The sequence below is a fragment of the Rhipicephalus microplus genome, chromosome 9 (assembly GCF_043290135.1).
Source record: "Rhipicephalus microplus isolate Deutch F79 chromosome 9, USDA_Rmic, whole genome shotgun sequence".
Classification (NCBI taxonomy): domain Eukaryota; kingdom Metazoa; phylum Arthropoda; class Arachnida; order Ixodida; family Ixodidae; genus Rhipicephalus; species Rhipicephalus microplus.
The window spans coordinates 41,593,045-41,611,615 of record NC_134708.1 but is presented as its reverse complement, the minus strand read 5'-3'; the positions used below and the strand labels follow the sequence as shown (position 1 = coordinate 41,611,615).

The 18,571-nt window shown below is 42.5% G+C and overlaps 1 protein-coding gene across 2 annotated transcripts in view; it reads right to left on the bottom strand.

Annotated features, from left to right (window-relative positions):
* The window catches only part of LOC119163744 (trafficking protein particle complex subunit 12), a 32,322-nt gene extending 13,993 nt beyond the window's left edge, over positions 1 to 18,329 (bottom strand). For both annotated transcript variants that reach the window (XR_012886071.1, XM_037415810.2), the window contains exons 1-8: positions 17,984 to 18,329; positions 13,015 to 13,300; positions 11,486 to 11,727; positions 9,291 to 9,467; positions 8,610 to 8,723; positions 6,417 to 6,530; positions 4,979 to 5,117; positions 726 to 838 (exon numbers count right to left, since the gene is read on the bottom strand). Coding sequence is in view for 1 of the 2 variants with exons in the window: in XM_037415810.2 (XP_037271707.2) it covers positions 726 to 838; positions 4,979 to 5,117; positions 6,417 to 6,530; positions 8,610 to 8,723; positions 9,291 to 9,467; positions 11,486 to 11,727; positions 13,015 to 13,300; positions 17,984 to 18,163 (1,365 nt within the window). In the remaining variant the exon portion in view is untranslated. The remainder of the gene's footprint in view (positions 1 to 725; positions 839 to 4,978; positions 5,118 to 6,416; positions 6,531 to 8,609; positions 8,724 to 9,290; positions 9,468 to 11,485; positions 11,728 to 13,014; positions 13,301 to 17,983) is intronic.
* Positions 18,330 to 18,571: the final 242 nt, after the last annotated feature.

Here is an 18,571-nt window from a genome sequence, read left to right as displayed (position 1 = left end):
AGGGAGGCAGACTTACCTCTAAACCGCAATTACTCGCAATCTTTAAAAAATTCCAGTATTAAATATAGAAAACCCAGTCCTGAATCCTGTTTGAAATTTTATAAAAGAATGCTTCCTAATGTACAGCATTACGACAAACCTGCCAACATTGCAAGCACTAGGATATGAGCACTGCTTTATACCAACAGCGAAAGCGCTTACCTTTCAAACTTCAAGAAATTGCATTCAGATAAATTTGCTTGGGGCCGTATGCGATTTTCATTAGATAAAGTCTCGATAATCACACAGCTCTAATGGTCACTCCTATTGAAGGCTCATATGTAGCTGTGGGAGTCTTACACCCAGTTTCTGTAACAGGGTATGATTCCCTGTAGTAATAACTTTTTTACTGAATTTAAGTGCCGTATTTACTCATATATTACAAGCACCCGCTGATTGTAGTCAACAGTTGGTTGTCCCCTGTTGCGGCAGCAACACTATCTTCATTTAACCTCTACCCAATGATTGAGAGTCTATCAACTTCCATTCGTTGTCACACAAGGCATCACTGGCTTAAGCAACAATATTCAATGAAACTGGGTTCATTAACTGTTGATACTAAAATGATTTCTCTCTCTCAAGCCTTACTGATTTCAACTCAATTCTTTTGCTGCCTTCGCAAGACTTTCTCTTGAGATGCAACACAGCGTCGTGCACAATTATTGCAGCATTCTCTGTTCGCTTACCCTGTGCACGACGTTGAGAAGCTTGTAGAGGGAATTGAGGGCCGTGCAGTGGTTCCCCTGGAACTGCGGCAACTCGGCCAGCAAAAGGCGCATGGCAAACGGCACCATCGAACCTGGAACCGTTTAAGGATCCACGGTTAGAGAACAGCAAATAACGGGAACTGCGTGGCTAGCCTGACCACAGGACAGTTATGTGGCCACTCTGGTTCAGTTGAACGGCAGTAAAAAATTAGTTGCATTTGGCAGAGTTACATAACGAGTGCTACTATCACTGACACCGGAATGGTTGTTTATTTTAAACGAGACTGAAGAGCTTGTGAAAAACCTATCAACTGATGAGTTAGTGGCATCCACATGTGCGAAAAGTGCAAGTGCACCGTCATCAAGAATAGCAATCACTCAGGGCCAATCAGGCAGTTCGTGTAGCCACTGTTGGTATCCGAAATAGTGCTGACTGGAAATTGACACAACTGCTCAGTAGAACCTTTCACACAATAACAATAATACAATAACAATTGTAATAATACAATAACATAAATATTGTAATACAGTGCAGTCCACTTATAACGATACCACATATAACGATATATCGGTTATAACGATGGGTCGACTTAACAGTCTCATTTTATGCATTGGGGCTATGGGGAAAAAAACCATATATAACGATATGTTATCCACCGCATATCGGATACAACGATGAAAAGTTTGCCGTGGACGGCATGTTTCATTCAGAATAATCGTAACATTTAGATTGATAAGTTCCTCTGAAACGAACTATGCCGAGACAAGACGAAAAGTTAGCGTAGGCGAGTACCTGCCGCCACTGCAGCACAGCGCCGGCAGCGCGTCCCGGCCGTTCAAAAAGCCGAGGAGAGCATCGCGAGTTGGCGCGACGCGCTACAGATGGCGCCAGCTGTGTCACGTTTTGCGCCTCGCCACGCGTCGACCGCGGAGAGGCTGAGAGAATTTAAAAAAAAAAAAATGCGAAAAGCAAAGCGCCGCGCTCCGCGGCTCCCCGCCTTCGACAACGGCAAGCCGGCAAGCTACTCGTAGCTTGCCGAACGAAAGCGGGAAAGAGAGAGAAAATAAAAAAAGCGAAAAGCAAAGCGCCGCGGCTCCCCGCCTTCTACAACGGCAAGCCGGCAAGCTGCTCGTAGCTTGCCGAACGAAAGCGGGAAAGAGAGGAAATAAAAAAAGCGAAAAGCAAAGCGGCGCGGCGGCATCGGGGCGGGGCCTCGTTGGCATTCCGGCTGTGTACCTCTGGCTGTGCTTTCTTCCTCCCACTGCTCCCACCCCGCCGTCGGTCAGTCTCTCTTCCTCAGCGAACCCGTGATGCGTTTTTCGGAGTAAGAAATAAAGTCTTGTTTTTGACATCCTACTATCTACAATATTTATTAATTGGTGAAAATAGCGAAATGAAGCCTGGAGCTACAAAAGGTACGTTCGGCGACGATTTTTTGGCGGCAGTCCAGATATAACGATCACCGGTTATAACGATCATATTTCTAGGTTTTCTCGATATCGTTATAAGTGGACTGCACTGTAATACAATAACAACAACAATAACAATTGGACACTGGCTTTGCAGCCAGTGTCCAACAGCATTTAATTCCTTTTTCACTTCTGTCTTCACGAAAGAGAACAGTACCAACATACCCAACGTAGCTGAGTTCGATTACCAATTTATGAAACCAATAGATATTCAATTAGAAGGCATAATTACAGCCATAAATAATCTTAAGTTGTCGTCTTCATGCGGCGTGGATGGAATCAACTCAAAGGTGCTAAAGAATACGGTAACGGTCACAAGCAAATTACTACTTGATATATTCCGGCAGTCTCTCGAAACAGGCATGATACCGTCTGACTGGAAGCTGGCAAAAATAATTCCAATATTCAAAAGTGGAAATAAAACCTCATGCGAAAATTACCGTCCTATTTCCCTTACATGTATTTGTTGTAAAATTCTAGAACACATCATCGCTTCACATATTTACAGGCATCTGGAATCCAATCATTTCTTTTTCAAAAATCAGCATGGTTTCAGAAAGGGCTTTTCGTGTGAGACTCAGTTGTTTGAATTTACCACAGAGCTTCATGTAAATATGGACAATAATTATCAAACTGATTGCGTGTTCCTCGACTATTCGAAGGTGTTTGACAGGGTTGCACACTGTCGCCTGATATCGAAACTTTCCGCCCTGAAATTAGACTCCGGTACATTATCATGGCTTCGCAATTTCCTGTCGAATCGTCAGCAATACACAACAGTTAACAATTTGTCTTCTTCCCTATCTGACGTTTCTTCAGGTGTACCACAGGGCAGTGTACTCGCGCCATTACTTTTCCTCATATTCATCAATGATCTTCCGCAACATGTCTCTTCTTGCATCAGGGTGTTCGCTGACAACTGCATTATTTACCGTCCAATCAAAAACAGTGAAGATCACCTGTCACTCCAAAACGACCTCGACGTAATTAATGGTTGGTGTAGTGCATGGCTGATGACACTAAATGTCTCAAAATGCAAAGTAATGTCGTTCACACGTAAACCTAGCATATCCGAATTCTCTTACAGTATTAATCATTCCATTCTATCGACTGCAACACAATATCGGTACTTGGGCGTAATACTGACACCTAATCTATCCTGGTCCGACCACATTACGGCAATCTCTGCCAGCGCCTCGAAATCACTAGGTTTCTTGAGACGTAACTTGAAAGCTGCACCATCAGGCATTCGCAAATTATCTTACTTGACACTGGTTCGCCCTCAACTAGAATATGCCTGTTCGATTTGGTCTCCCCATCAAAAATACTTAATTGACTCATTAGAAAAAATCCAGAATAGAGCAAGCCGCTTCATTGCCAATAACTACAGTCCGCATTCTAGTGTATCACAAATCAAACAGGAACTTTCACTCCTACTCTTGAACATTCGTCGCGACATTGCCCTGCTGTCATTCTTTCATAAAATCACCCATTCTTCCCGAATCACCGTTACTGGTCTGCAAAAACCATATCTCACTTCATGTAGACTACACGATCATCTTAGCTATTCCCGTGTATACGGCTCAACAAACGCGTTCAATCAGTCCGCACTTCCACGTGCTATCCATCTGTGGAACAGTTTGCCTGACGACATTGCATCCCAGACAAACTTTGACACATTCCGTCATATCTTATCAAGCCACTTCACAAGCCTCAGCAAGTAGATGCCGTATCATAATTCATTGGTCCGTATTGGTTCATTTTTGTGATTGTCACATTCATGTGCGCGAGGATTCTGCCTTGTGGCCGCTGCATGCGCAGGAAATACAGTGTTTCGCCCACGGTTACTATGCGTGTATCTTTTGTACATGTTGAACTTTTGTACATGTTGGTGCTTTTTGTTTGACTGATTATTTTCCAATTGTTTCTTTTGTATTTGTTTTAGTTTGAGATGTATATAAGTATTGCGCCCCTTACTCAATTGTTTCTTTTGTACTTTTTTTCATTTTGAGGTGTCTATATGTATTCCCCCCTTGCTCAATTGTCTGTCTTGTATATTTTTTTCCAGTTTATTTGTATATATGTATAGCCCCCCTTACTCAATGCCCCCCATGGGGCCTGTAAGGTACTTTGAAATAAATAAAATAAAATAACTGATAGGGCTTAATGTCCCATAACCATGATATGACTATGAGACAAGTCGTAGAGCAGGGCTGTGGAAATTTTTACAAACTGAGATTCTTTAATGTGCACCTAATGTGCACGTAAGCCTTGAACATTTTCGGCTCCATCGAAAAGCGACCACTGCGGCTGAGATTTGGTATCGCGACCTGCGGGTCGGCAGTCGATCACCATAACCACTAGACCGCGTAAGCGAGTTTTGCACACAACAACTAAAGGAGCGCAGACATTTAACAGCAAACGTGCACACAAAAAAATCAGCAGACGGGCTTTGCAGAGCTTGGCTATTAAACTAGGTGCCAGATTAATGAAGTGAATAAATGTTGTAGTTTTGCAAAAAAAAAGTGCTTGCTGTAGTACTAGTTAAAAATGCTACAGGAGCTTTTTTTTTGTTCGTTGACAGAGGTTTTGAGTTGCTGTCGCATGAAGACGTGGTTTTATTGAATAGAGAGTTGGACGTAGCGTGCTGCTGCATATAAAATGTAGTTTCATTAGGCTTCAATTTCAATGCTAACTGCTGTTCAACCCGATAGCGGTTGCGAATGCTCGTGAAACATGGCTTGAACATGAAACACACTCACCTCGCTTGCCTGGGTAAGTGTCCGGATAGAATTCATAAAACAGGTCTGGTTTGTCCAAGTCCCCGAAGGCGTCACCCTCGACCTCCGCATAGGCAAATTTGCGCAGTTTCACGAAGAGTGCTAGCCGCGTGTACCACAACTGCGGGCAGAAAAAAAAAAAAAGCAAGCAGCACAGTTCCATGAAACTTGTTTCACATGCTGAAACTGTACGAGGTGAAATAGACATTTGGCAGTTAGCACCCCGAAGTCACAGAGGCAATTGTTTCACACGTGCCAACTTCTAGTTCCGGCAAATGTGACCTCTAAGTAGCACGAGCGTGCCTCTTCCAACACACCAATGCGTACATGAAAGAACATGTTCCCAACAACATTCAAGCACAGCGAAATCCCCACTGGTTTAACCTGTAGTTGTTACAAATTAAGAAATCACCTAACCTAACCGAACTGTAATTAGAGTTCTGGTGGAGGGGCAGAGCTCATTTAAAACTTGACGAGCAGACCTTCACTTCATGCATCATGTAGAGGCAAAAGACTCAACTGAATTTCGCATCTGCTGCAGATCACCTTTACAACATAGCGAATGGACCCCATATGCTCAGCTATGCAGAGACACACACATCTGCACTAACCATATGAAGAAGCACTGGTTCAAAGCCACAGCTTCAGTGAAATCTAACAGCCACATTTGCTCCATAAAGCAATCTGTGAGCACAGATGACATGCAAATGGCCCCTCGGGCAAATGCACTCAGACCTCATTATAACAAAGTCACATCTGACGCACGAAAATACTTCGTTATATCTGAAAATTCCTCATAAACGATCACTTGTAACAGTGTCTATTGCGAAGTTATTGGTCACTTACTTTGTTATAGCCAATAATTCGTTATAACCAAATTCATTTTATTGAGGTAGGAGCGTATAACCACACCGCTTTGCAGCAGACGACTTGCGATTTATAGTACACCTCCACCTTTCTATGCACCTCTGCAATGCATTAACATAGATTCAGCCAGCATTTTCAGCTATAATGCCAGCCAAGTGGGTTTTCCAGTTTCACCATGCTATACTGAGTTGTTCAATCATACGAGTAGCGAAACATTCCATGGCACCGATGTATCAAAATCTAAACCCACCCTTGGCCTAAATCACGGGAGTCGACCAAAAAATAAACTAATAAAAGCTCATGACAATGCTAGCGCTGCACGCGGTATCGAGCAGTTTGCATGGAGCCCACACAGGTGCGCCACCGTAGCAATATCGTGTATTGAATTGCTGCTCCCAGATGGCGGGACAATCTGCAGAGCCCTGCAGGATTGGCCATGGGCATGTCCGAATTTCGGAACACAGTTTCGCAACTGGTCTGATCAAAGAAATCAGGTGCTACGCACGTTTTGCTCAACTAATCTCTGCACACAGACAGACAAAGCAAGGCATGCCTGAAGGGAGTGAGGGCTGTGCCTAGACGGATGACCTCCGGCTCCGGGACCTTGGCCCACGTTGGTCAGTAGCCTGGTCGTGAGGTTGATGGCCGCATTGTGACACTGCGCACCCTGTGCGAAGCAAGGAAAGCTCAACGATCAGTGATGAGGTAATTAAGGTCACATAGTGACCTAGATGCACGATGACCAACATTAATCATATTGGTCAACACTTACCACACACATTTAGCAACATATGACAACACTGAGTGACAGTAAAAGTATGCCCATAGAGTTTCCTATACACTCAAACCCCGATACAACGAAACTGGATCTAACAAAATGTCGGTTATAACAAAGCAAACAAAAAATAGTATAGCAATAGATATGTCGGGAATAAACCATTATAATTAATTCTTGGATATAACAGATATAACGAATTTAATCTTGTGTATGACACAACTTTGTTCTAATGAGGCTTGAGTGTATACACACTACAGAGAACTCTGGCGCTAGTGTCTATAGGAGCTGTAACGCATGACGCTTCAGCCAGCATCCCAATGATGGGTACTACTACACGAATTTGTCTAAGCTTCATTATTTCGTCTCCGCTTGGCTCTGTCTGGCCTGTATGCACTTTGCCACGAGACAAAGTTCAGCAAATGTTCAGCTATTCCATTTCACTACCTTAAGGCTGACCAATGCAAATCGGTTCATGAAGTTCCCAACAGTCCATTCTTTTATCCAAAACAAATGCGAAACCACAAGAACAAACGAAGCCACAAGTGCGTTTGAAGCCCAAGCAAGAAGACTAAGCAAATATGTGTACTAACCGTCATTCCAATAGTGGCTGAATGATTGTAGCACCAGAGTTCCTTTTAGTTAATTTTGGGAAACTCTATGAGTATGGCAACACCAGCTAACAACTGCAGTCATGTAGCTATTTTTAGCCAACATTAGCCGTAATAGCTGACACAAGAGACGTTCGTGCATCAGTCATATCATTATTGTTCTTGTGTAGTTAGATTTTTTTTTTTGCTAGGCATCATGGATCAATTAGCCAAGAAGCAAGTTTGTCATAGAAAGTTGGCTTCCTCAGAACTGAGTGCTATGGACAAGTTCAAGGATGGGTTTCAGTGCTGCCTTATTAGGATTTACCCTTGACATTTTGATTTTGTATCTTTAACAACTAACTAAATAGTACTACCGTAGACTCATACACATGAAAACAAATTGGGAGGGTGTATTCTAAGTTTTATGATCTTACTAATTTAAGTAACAATATATGAAAAATTTAAAAAATAAAAACAATCATTCAACAGCACTGGGATGTAGCGCATATGTTTATTGTAAAAACAGCAGTATGTAAAAGTCGGTATGTAAAAGCTAAATAGTAGCCGGATGATGCACTTTCTGAGTCACAGATACAATTTTTGTAACCCTTCTGTAAGTTTACTGCACTTAAATTTTCCAAAATAGAAACAGAAGATTTTCCTTTCATGCCTCTGCTCCTTTTAAAGAGCCACAACAATTTGCACATAACTGGCAATATTAGTGTGCACAAGCAAAAACAGGTAGGCAGATAACAGAGGCAGTACACATTAGAATTTGTGATAGCTGAGCAAGTGCTCCAAGCTTTAAAATTATAGATAAAGATATATTAGTTTCTGTTTGGACAATTCGATGAGCTTTCAGTGGCCGTAACATGCAAGCATGCATCGAAGTTGGCTCCAAAGTCATTTCATTTATATAATATAGCTAAAATTGTCACCAACCTGCGTCATTGACATGCTCCTTTCCCACGTCAGTCTTCTTTTTTTGTAGTTCGTATAGTTTAAGAACACTAATAGGTATCAAGTAGAAAGTGTAACAAAACCATGCGTTAATGTGCTAAGCTAACGCAGCACTGAAAATACAATCAATAATTGCTCATTTAAAATGTGGGAGAATTCGAAATCGTCACCTAATGCTTAGCATCAAGATGTTAAAGATAATGAGCCTTTAGAACAATTAGGCAAGATAAAAATTAAGCGAGTTGCCGCAGATTCATGTCTTTATGTCTCTACGGTGCATACTCTATGTCTGGGTATTCGCACTGTTAGCTACAATGAATCTTTCACACAAGTTTTTAACGAGTCTAAAAGCTTGAATGTACAGAGCATGAGCAAAAGAGCAAGAGACGTATGCACACTGGGAAACGTCACAACTCACAATCAACTGCTTCAGTCCATCTTCATTCTGCGGGACATCATCAGCCGTAAGCGTCCTCCGAGTACCTGCCTCGTCAATGATGTGCTCCTGAAGAAGCACCCGGACGGTATCTCCCTGCCACGGACGCAAAGCCAAGTTAGAGAACACGGAAGACGTAGCGGGATGCTATGGTCACTGACCAAGTCAATGAAATTCATCACCATCATCATTAGCCTGACTACGCCCACTGCATGACAGAGGCTTCTCCCATGTTCTGCCACTCGACTCGGTCCAGTGGTTGCTGCTGTCACTTGATACCCGCAAACTTCCTAATCTCATCTGCCCACCTCACAAAACATTTCCAGCAAACAAACTGCATAGAAATGACACCGAATAACTAAAGCCCTTGCATCTGTCATAGAGCAATTTAAGTAACAGTGTTACAAAGTGACGCGTGTTTACAAATCTCAAGCACCTTAACATGCCTATCGCTTTCTTCTGTACTATTTCTAGCATTCCTGTACAGCTGACAGACAGCAACTTTGATGTTAGGGTTTCAATACTTCCAAATCTCCTCTTTACTGAGTGATGCACAAACATGCCTGTGAGTGTTTAACGACACTATCTAGGTTGGTCCGTAGTACATTACAGTTTTGTAAACAGCACTTCTGCCACACAAGAGAAGCAAAGGCAAGGTCACACCTGGCATTCGTCGATTATGACGCCGGGCATGGTGAGCTGTTCGCGCTCCGGGATGACTGTGCCTGGCTCGGACGTTGCAAGTCTGGCGAGGAAGTCTCTAGTCGCAGCCGACGGCAGCCAGCTGTCGTAAGCACAGATGTCACCGTCCTCGACGGGCTCGGCCATCAGGCAGGGCTCCTGAGGTCCAGTGATCGAATAGTCAGGTTATCATTAACATCTTTCAGTTCGCATAAACATACGTAAAACAAATATGAGACCTTCCAGAATCACCATTTCTGCTAATAACAAGTAGATTTGAGCTTCTGTTCTTACCGAGTCTCTTGTAGAACTTTCCAGTTGCTTGCCACATTTCTTGGGCTTATTTGAATTTTTTCAGCAAATACAGTTGTATATGTTCACTAATAGCACATTAGTCAATGACTGAGTAGATGAGTGTTGAAGTGAAACTTACATTGCAGAAATCAACAAGTAATGTTAATCATGCACTAAAGAAGATGCATTCAACTGAATGAAGACTATTTCCTAGAAACAATGTTAAAAAGTAAGTATGTGCTTTCGTCCATAGCGTCGTGCTGATTTTCCCTGCACAAACTAATGAAACTTAGTTTTCCAACTCTCCTTTGTATTTCAGTATTTTCTTTGTTATAGGCTAAGATGATTTAAATAATGGGAAAATTAATAATTGCAATAATTTGCTCGTTAGCACCTGGCAACTCGGAACCCTCCCCTTATCGTGGAAAGTGAGGCATGGTGTATGTGGGCATGGCATACCACTTTTTGTTATTTAAAGGAGCCCGGCAGCACTTCTTCAAGTAGTAGCGGTTTGGATTCACTAAAAGAGCTTATCGCCTCACAAATTCACTGCCACAAAAATTTTTAGAATCCTTCCAGTACGAGCGGAGTCAATAGATTTGGCGCTCGCTGCAATCGCATTCTTTCTACTCTCGTGCCAATGAAAGTGCTGGAAGCTAAGCAGGGAGGGGTGGCATGGACAAAGAAATGCATCACAAGCATCTCGTAGCCTTGGGCTCTTTTTTCTTTTTCTTAGAATGCGTGGCTTTTTCAGTGCGATCGTGCGCGCTTATGTGGACAAGTCGCGGCCTCACGTGGCGATGTCTATAGAACCAAGTACGCCATGTTGAAGTGAGCCAATGGCTGATAAAACAGCTGAGACGAGTGATTTTTGAGCTTCTTCAGTCATTTGACGAGAGAAAAAAAAGCAATTTTTAGTTGATTTAGAGAACTTATTGTGAATTCCAGGCGGCATGCTGCGCTATAATATTTGACTCGCTTGTGCTCAGGAGCCTCTCTCCTCACTTTTTTTCTTTTCCTTCTCGCTGGGAATCAGACTTTCGTCCGCATGCTCAACAGCGCAACACTTTGATTGCTACAGAGAAGGACAGTGGTAATACGTTCATTCCCAGGCAACAATGAAAACATAAACATGAAATGACGACTGACTTCCATAAAATATCAGATCATCATGTCAGAAACAGCTTATTGCCAATAAGCCTACGTTCCAGAGAGGATCAATTAGTGGAAAATGGGGGCTACAAATTCGCATGTGACCAGCACACCTTCAGAGGCCTCTTCGTAAAGAGTGCAACGATTGTTGGCATTCATATTTTGAAGTGCTTTGTTCCAAAACCGACAAACGACGACACCATCCTTTTTAGTTTACAATGATTCTACTTCAGGCATGTACCGAGGCTGTCACTAGTGATACATATTAGGCCGAAATATCAGATCCAGTAGTTTTTTTTTATTTGTATTTGGTTCAACACTCCGCAGTGATCATCACTAATCTTCAATGTGCCTTTCCCTTTGTGGCGACACACTGCACACAAACTAGCAAAGCGTCTACTAACTAACCCGCTGTGACACGGCCGCTAGCTGCAACACGGCTCCGCTAAAGTACAGCGCCACTACAGCGTCACCGGAGGCTTACGTGAGCGACGGTGGCAATAAATCAAAGCTGTCAAGCTCGGAAGATTCATCCCTTCTCTAACTGTTTGAGCACAGTGTCGGTATGCTTGACCCGCTGCTGCTACTAAGCTTAATATAAAGTCGTTATGTATCAAGTTGGAAAGCCTACTTTTGTCGACCCGGCATCCCACACCTGCTTTAATGCCACCTGGCCCCACAGTTAGATTTGTTGTATGAAATAATTCCTTACACCACAGCTATGCACAAACCTGTACAAAGGAAATGGGGCTGGCACTACCCGACGACCTTCCCGACTGCTCGACGCCAGCTATGCCAGCAGCAAGGACGTCGAAGAAGGCTTTTCCCTCCTGGTCACCACCGCTGCAGTCGCTCGAGAAGAACTTGCTCAACGAAGGTCCTTCTTCACCGGCGCTCCGCGAGTCATTTCTGTTCTCAGCCGACTCCACGACAACAGGTTCTTGTGTGGGCATGGAGTAGGAGGGCGTTGGGCCTGGGCAGAGGGAGAAGGTTGATGAAATCAACATTTTACTAACCGTTGAACTTATGAGTGCAGAATATATAGGATAGCAAACAAATATGATTCAATGTGATAAGAGATCAAAATGAGAATTAAGCACAATGTCAGCTACTTTAATGAGCACTGGCAAGCTGTTTTTTTCTTCTCTGTTGTCCATCAAAAACAAGTCCCAAACACACTCCGAATATCGACAATCACAATACCTAGATAATATTGACATGGCCCAGAAAGAGTGGTAGACACAAGAAGTAAAAAATTCAAATACTATGATGTTCTTGAGAAAGGAAAAGATGAAGCTAGGTGGGACTTAAAATCTGTAGAAGTGATAACCAATGCCTCATTAGTCATGGAAATCTCAGAGAAAGGGAGAAAGTCAGCACTGCAATTAGGGCCGACTGGTGTGACTGTGTGCCATTGTAACTGCATGCTCTGTACTCCAGAGTATTCAGTACAACTTACATGAGTGTTGATAAAATTGATTTAAACATTGGCCTGGTGACTGAATCGTGTGACAGACAGACAGCCCAAAATATGTGTATGCAAAAAAAACTACCATCTTTAAAAAACGAAAATATCCAAGCCCTTTTAATGCTATCACTTGATCCCAGATGCGGGCATATTCAAGCCCTTTTTAAAGGGGTCATGGTCAACATTTACAGCCATAGTCCAACGACCTCAGTATTAATGTTTATTGCCTAATGAATTGACTACTGCAAAATTTTCCCGAATCCGACAAGAACACACAGAGTTACTAAGGTTTGTCGGGTGCGTCAAGCACTTTCTTCTCTCGTCCCAACAAGCATGCCAGAAGCTACACAGGAAGGGATGGCCGCGGGAAAAGAAGGTATGTCATCTTACATTGTGACCTTGAGCGTGTGTGGTGAAACCTGATCGCCATGGTGATCCCTACTTGCAAGCATGGCTCACTGTAATTTCAGCAGACTAAGGAGCTCAAGTCGGAGTGAGGCACCAACCTATGGCAAGAAGTGCCCATCGCAAATGATCGAAATGCCATTCTTGGTTTATGACGGCTATTGGTCAATAGCATGCTATCTCATGTTCAACAGACTAACAGCCGGCACTGGCACCTCCCAAGAGAGCGAGCGATGGTCGGTGTTCGTAAATAAGGTGCCTGAAGAAATGTCAACTTTGTGCCAATATGTGTATAGCAGTTTCTGCTACCCGCAGGAAGTGTTTTCTCACCGAGCCCCCGGGCGATTCACGACCCCTTTAGAGCAGTGACATAGGGAGATGTGGTACCTTCGACAGCTTCCTGCGCAATGACGGCGACCTCGGGTTCCTGGACGGTGCTGTCACCGAGAGAGAAATACACGGACGACTCCTCAGGTGGCTTCTCAGTAGTGATCGGTGCTTCTGGAACTACGTCCTCCAGTGCTGCCTTCTGTGCCATGTTCACCTCCGAGACGCTCTTCATCATGGGCGACGTGCTAACGGCCAACGAATCGAAGAAAGAGCAGGCGGCCACATCTGTCGGCGTGTTGCTGAAGTACCGCTTCAGGTCTGTCTCCTTGCCTGCATCAGAGTCCTGTGCAGAATTTAGCAGCATCTCAATTATGCATGGTAGTGGCTACAATTGTCAGAACAGATCACAACTGGATATCTCAATGATTCATGCTGTGCTCTGAAGATACACCAGATGGAATGCCGTGGAATCTACAAAGAAGCTCTGTCAGAAAAAATTTCCAACATATAATATTTATCTATTTAGTAACTGATACGTACAATACGGCAAAAAAATTCACTTTAAATATAATATATCAAGACATCAACGCGGTTACACTGTCGCAGTTCCGAGATGAACTCGCCAGAACAAGCTGGAACGCAGTTTTTGCGTGCTCTACGGCTGATACTGCATATGACCATTTCATAGAAATTTTTTCTTCGGTATATAAAAAACACTTTCCGTACAAAGAAATAACTAAGCCAAACCGCGCACGTAAGCCTTGGGTAACGTTAAGTATATTGAAAATGATACGTACGAAAAACAGACTGTACCAGGTGTTCTTGAAAAATCGCGATTTGAATGCACTGAAAGCGTTTAGGGCCTACAGAAACAGTCTTTCAAAAACTTTAAGGCAAGCCAAATGCGACTATTACCATACTATTTTTAACAGTATCGTAGATGTCAAGCAAATGTGGAAAAAACTAAACACAATTATATCTTCAAGTAATAGGACGCCCGGTGTCGACGAAATTACAATTGATAATCATATATTTAAAGGAAAAGCATTAGCCAATAAATTCAATGGGTACTTTACTTCTTTGTCAGAAAGTACTTACGACGGAAATGCATTAAGTTACATGCCAACACCTATAGCCCCCTCAATATTTATTGACCCTACGGAGCAAACTGAGGTAAACAACGTTTTCATGAAACTTAAAAAAAGCAAAAGTGAGGACATTGACGGCATAAAAATGGAACCGGTTATCTTTGTTATTGATTTATTATCACCCTGCCTGACGCATATTTATAATATTGTTTTAAGCACAGGTATGTTCCCTAAGCGGATGAAAAATGCCAAAGTTGCAGTGATTTATAAAGGTGGTGACAAAAATGAAATGAGTAATTACCGGCCAATATCGGTATTACCTATATTTTCAAAGGCTCTAGAAAAAATCATTTTCACTAGATTGTATAAATTTTTGGACTCGCATTCTGTGATTACAACAGCACAATATGGGTTCAGGTCTGGCGTATCGACGGAGACAGCGCTGTTGCATCAAAAAGAGTTGATACTGGGCAACATTGAAGCAAGAAAGCTAACATTAGGCGTATTCATAGACTTTACGAAGGTGTTCGACAGAATTGATCACCAAACCTTGTTAGAAAAATTGTTTTATTACGGGATTAGAGGCATCGCGCTCGATTTAATAGAAAGCTACCTTAGTGATCGATACCAGTGTGTGTCTATAAATAGGCAAACATCTATGCCCAAAAAAATCAAACGCGGTGTACCACAGGGAAGCATATTAGGACCTCTTCTATTTAACCTTTATATCAATGATATTGTAAATGTGGATCACTCAATAACGTACATTATTTATGCAGATGATACAAGCTTATCCTTTACGGGAACAAATATAGACGATTTGATAAAAGCAGCTAATAAAACGTTAGTCAATTTTTCGAAATGGTCCTGTCAAAATTCGTTACAGATCAACAGCTCTAAAACCAAGGCCGTTCTTTTCCGTGCGAAAGGAATGACATGTACGTACACACAAAAACTGATGCTAAATAATTTCAATTTCGAACTTTCAGAGACTGTCAAAACTTTGGGCGTCATCTTTCATCAACATATATTCTGGAATTCTCACACTGAACAATTGTGTATTAAGCTAAGAAAAGCCCTTGGCGTGCTGAGAAGATGTCAGTCGTTTCTACCGCTCCCCCAGAAACTTCTTATCTTTAATACGCTTTTTTGTTCTCATCTACGCTATTGTCAGTTGGTATGGGCTTCTGGAACTGAAACATCAAAACAAAAGTTGTATACACTTCAAAAAAGCGCTTTACGGGCTGTTGCAAATATAGGTTACAGAAAACACACATCCCATTTATTTGTCAGTTTAAAGTTTTAAAATTTTGTGTTGCATATGAACATAACTTGTTGTTGTCTTTGAGGTCTGAAATTCGAAAGAATTGCGCAAACCTGAGAGGCTTAGCACATTTACAGCCGAAAATTTTGTTGCGTCCGATGCGGAGTTCTGAACACTGGCACATCCCCTGACCGCGAACAAATTACGGACTCCAAATGCTAAAGCACTCTGTTCCCCATATACTAAATAAGTTCAAGCTCACAGAACAGCAATTGTGTCTCCTTTCAAGTAGTGATATATTAAACCTGTTTGTATAAGGAGCTATAAACCCAGAAAAATTGCACCCAGTACTTGTAAATGCATGAAATTTTAAGTGTACCCCTTTCTGTTATAGCGTCTTATTTTGGTTGCCTTTTTTCCCAATAATTGTTTGTTTGTAAACATCCAAGTGTGCATCTATTCTGTACTTCATAAACAACCACTAGAATGTTATTTTCTTTTCTTTTTTCTTTCAATCATACGTGAGCACCGTATGGAGTTTGGTGTGCCATTGTTTCTGTTGCCTTGTACAAATGGGAGGTGGGGCTAGTCAAGCTGCTATAGCGCAGCTTTTTTCCTACTTTCCATGCCACAATTGTTTCTTGTTTGTGTAAATCACGGTGTATCGTTGTGGTGAAATAAAATTTCAACTTAAACTTCAACTTCAACTTCAAGGCTGGGTTTTTTGTCCAAAAAGCACGCTATATCAAGGATGTCAACGTGAAGGGCTCCGGAAGTTTAGCCCATTGGGTGTTCTTTAACATGCCCCCTAAATCTAAGTATACGTGACTCTAGTCCATCTAAACGTGGCCAGCGTTCGATCTCGTGACCTTCAGGTCAGCCGGAGTGGTCGGCCACCGAGGACAGTTGTATGTACAGCCGTGGCCACATTCATGGGTAGGACCAGGGTAAGGAATCCCGTCAAGCCGCTTTTTTTAGCAGCTTATAATTCCCATCTTGGAATCATTTTCACTCCTTGAACATACTTGTATTTTTTGTGTGTACCATTACCATTGCATAAAAATATTGAATCACTGTACTACTCTTGAAAAAAACATAGTTGATTCTTCTGTCCTAGGAATTGGTGTAACATGAAAGTTAAAATGTCTCCTTTTGTATTTAAAAGCATCCAATAGAGTTTCAGTAAAACACAAAAACAAATAGTAAATATTGTACAAAAATGCTACACGAGCTAACGGTCTAGCAATCAGATGGTCTCGGAGCCAAAAATAATAATAACAATAAACTAACAAGGTAAACTTTTTGTTTCCATTATGCACTCACACACAGCAGAGCAAACCTCCCTGTGGCTATAATCGAATGTAATCCGTCCAAAGGATAAAATCACTGCCACGTTCATTTCTAACTGTAGCTTCTCAATTGGGTTTACGAACAAGTCCCTTATTCGTAAACCCTGACGAAGAAGAGACGCAGCATTGCGGTTGTCTTAATGTCACAAACGTTGAGCATCCTCGACCACGTGCCCTGCTCGGCGCCCTGCACGAGTATCTGCTCGGCTGCTCGACCTTGGATGCTCAACGCTCCTTGGTGAGGCGCACTCGAGCAGTGGCAAACTTCATTGGCATCCCGGAATAGGGTCTTGCCACTCAAACATGCAATATGCCGCAACTCTCTGGTACCTTTTCTGTAATAAAATGTTTTCTACTACCTCCACTACCCTTCGTCGAAGGGAGGGCGCCTTTGAATTGGGACAAGTCTTCCGGCAATCAACAACTCGGCAACGGCACCATCGTGCCTTTCATACACCTGCAGCGAAAGGGGCATATATGTGTTTGAAGAAAATGACCAAGACAAGACGTGTATGCTTTTGTCCACGGTTCACGGTCAGAACTGTTGGAAAAATGAAATTAAGACAACTATTTGGTTGTGTCTCTTCTCTTCAATATATATATATATATATATATATATATATATATATATATATATATACGACTACTACATGCTATGAAATGGATACATCCAGCTTAGCCTTCATAAAGAGCGATAAAAATTACATCAATACTGCCAAGCCAAATGACTCATTTGCAAGCATGCAACAGTTAGAAATACGCAGTGTGACATGTTTTCATTATTCACTGTCCGCGTTAAGGCATTTTGTGACCATGTTGTTGCTACATTATGTCAGCCAGGCCCATGTGTAAAGTTAGTCAAAACCTTAAACTATTTCTTTGAAAGGGACGGCAATGAGGCTGAAACTGCACAGTTGTTTTATGAGACTAAACAATGAACCCACAAACACATAAGCAACGCTGCATGGTCACACACTGTGATTATGTGTTGTGCAGTTTGCTGCAATTTCATGCAAGCAGTGTATGAATCAAATTTTCCAGTCTGCAATGTTTTCTGTTTCGTAAAACTGAAACTGAAGCCATTCAGCGCATTAAAATGTACAAATGAAGCAACTATTACGGCTGATTACGGAAAATGCACCCTGAGAACAATCAGATCAGAGCTGCGGCATTAAACTTATCAACGAGCCGTATGCTAGGCCAGACATCGCAATATATCGCTCAACTACACCGCATGTAATGCCGTATTTACGCTAAGGTATCCACGTTTCCAGCTCGCATTTCAAAGTGCTACTACAGACACGAATGCCAAGGCCGGCCGTTACCTCCGAGTAGATATCTGTCGTTTCTAGAGCCACCGTTTCCATCGGCGCCGAGTCATCTTCACTGCCGTCTTCAACGACAGCAGGAGCAGACTGCGGAGCTGCGTCAGAGTTTGCGCCGGAGTTCGCCGATTCGCTCCAGTCGAGGGCATCGGACGGCGGAGGGTGCGTTGTTTCCGACATTGTCGTGTCGCTTCTGCCGATAGTGTAGGCAGAACAACTTTTCCGCCACGGTCGAGACTTTTCTTTCAGTTAGACGCTTGAACGTGCGAATTGTCTGCGAGCATTTCTCGTGGCGTAGATATAACCCAACAACGAGATGACGCCAAGGGGCTGCTACACCTCTCAACCAGGAGCTGGATCGGCTTGATCGCTATATCGACGGGCGACGGCGTGATAACCAGTATTGTTATTTTCACTCAAAGAACAAATACAACTTGTTTACAGCGTCCGTGACTTATCGAAGCAAGCAGTTATTGCCAAGTCAACGTAACAGAGCTAACTCATTTCGGAGTAGCCATTCAATTTCTTTACTATAACCCAATAAAAAGTTTTTGTAACAAAGTACAAAAAGCCCGTCGAAATAAACAG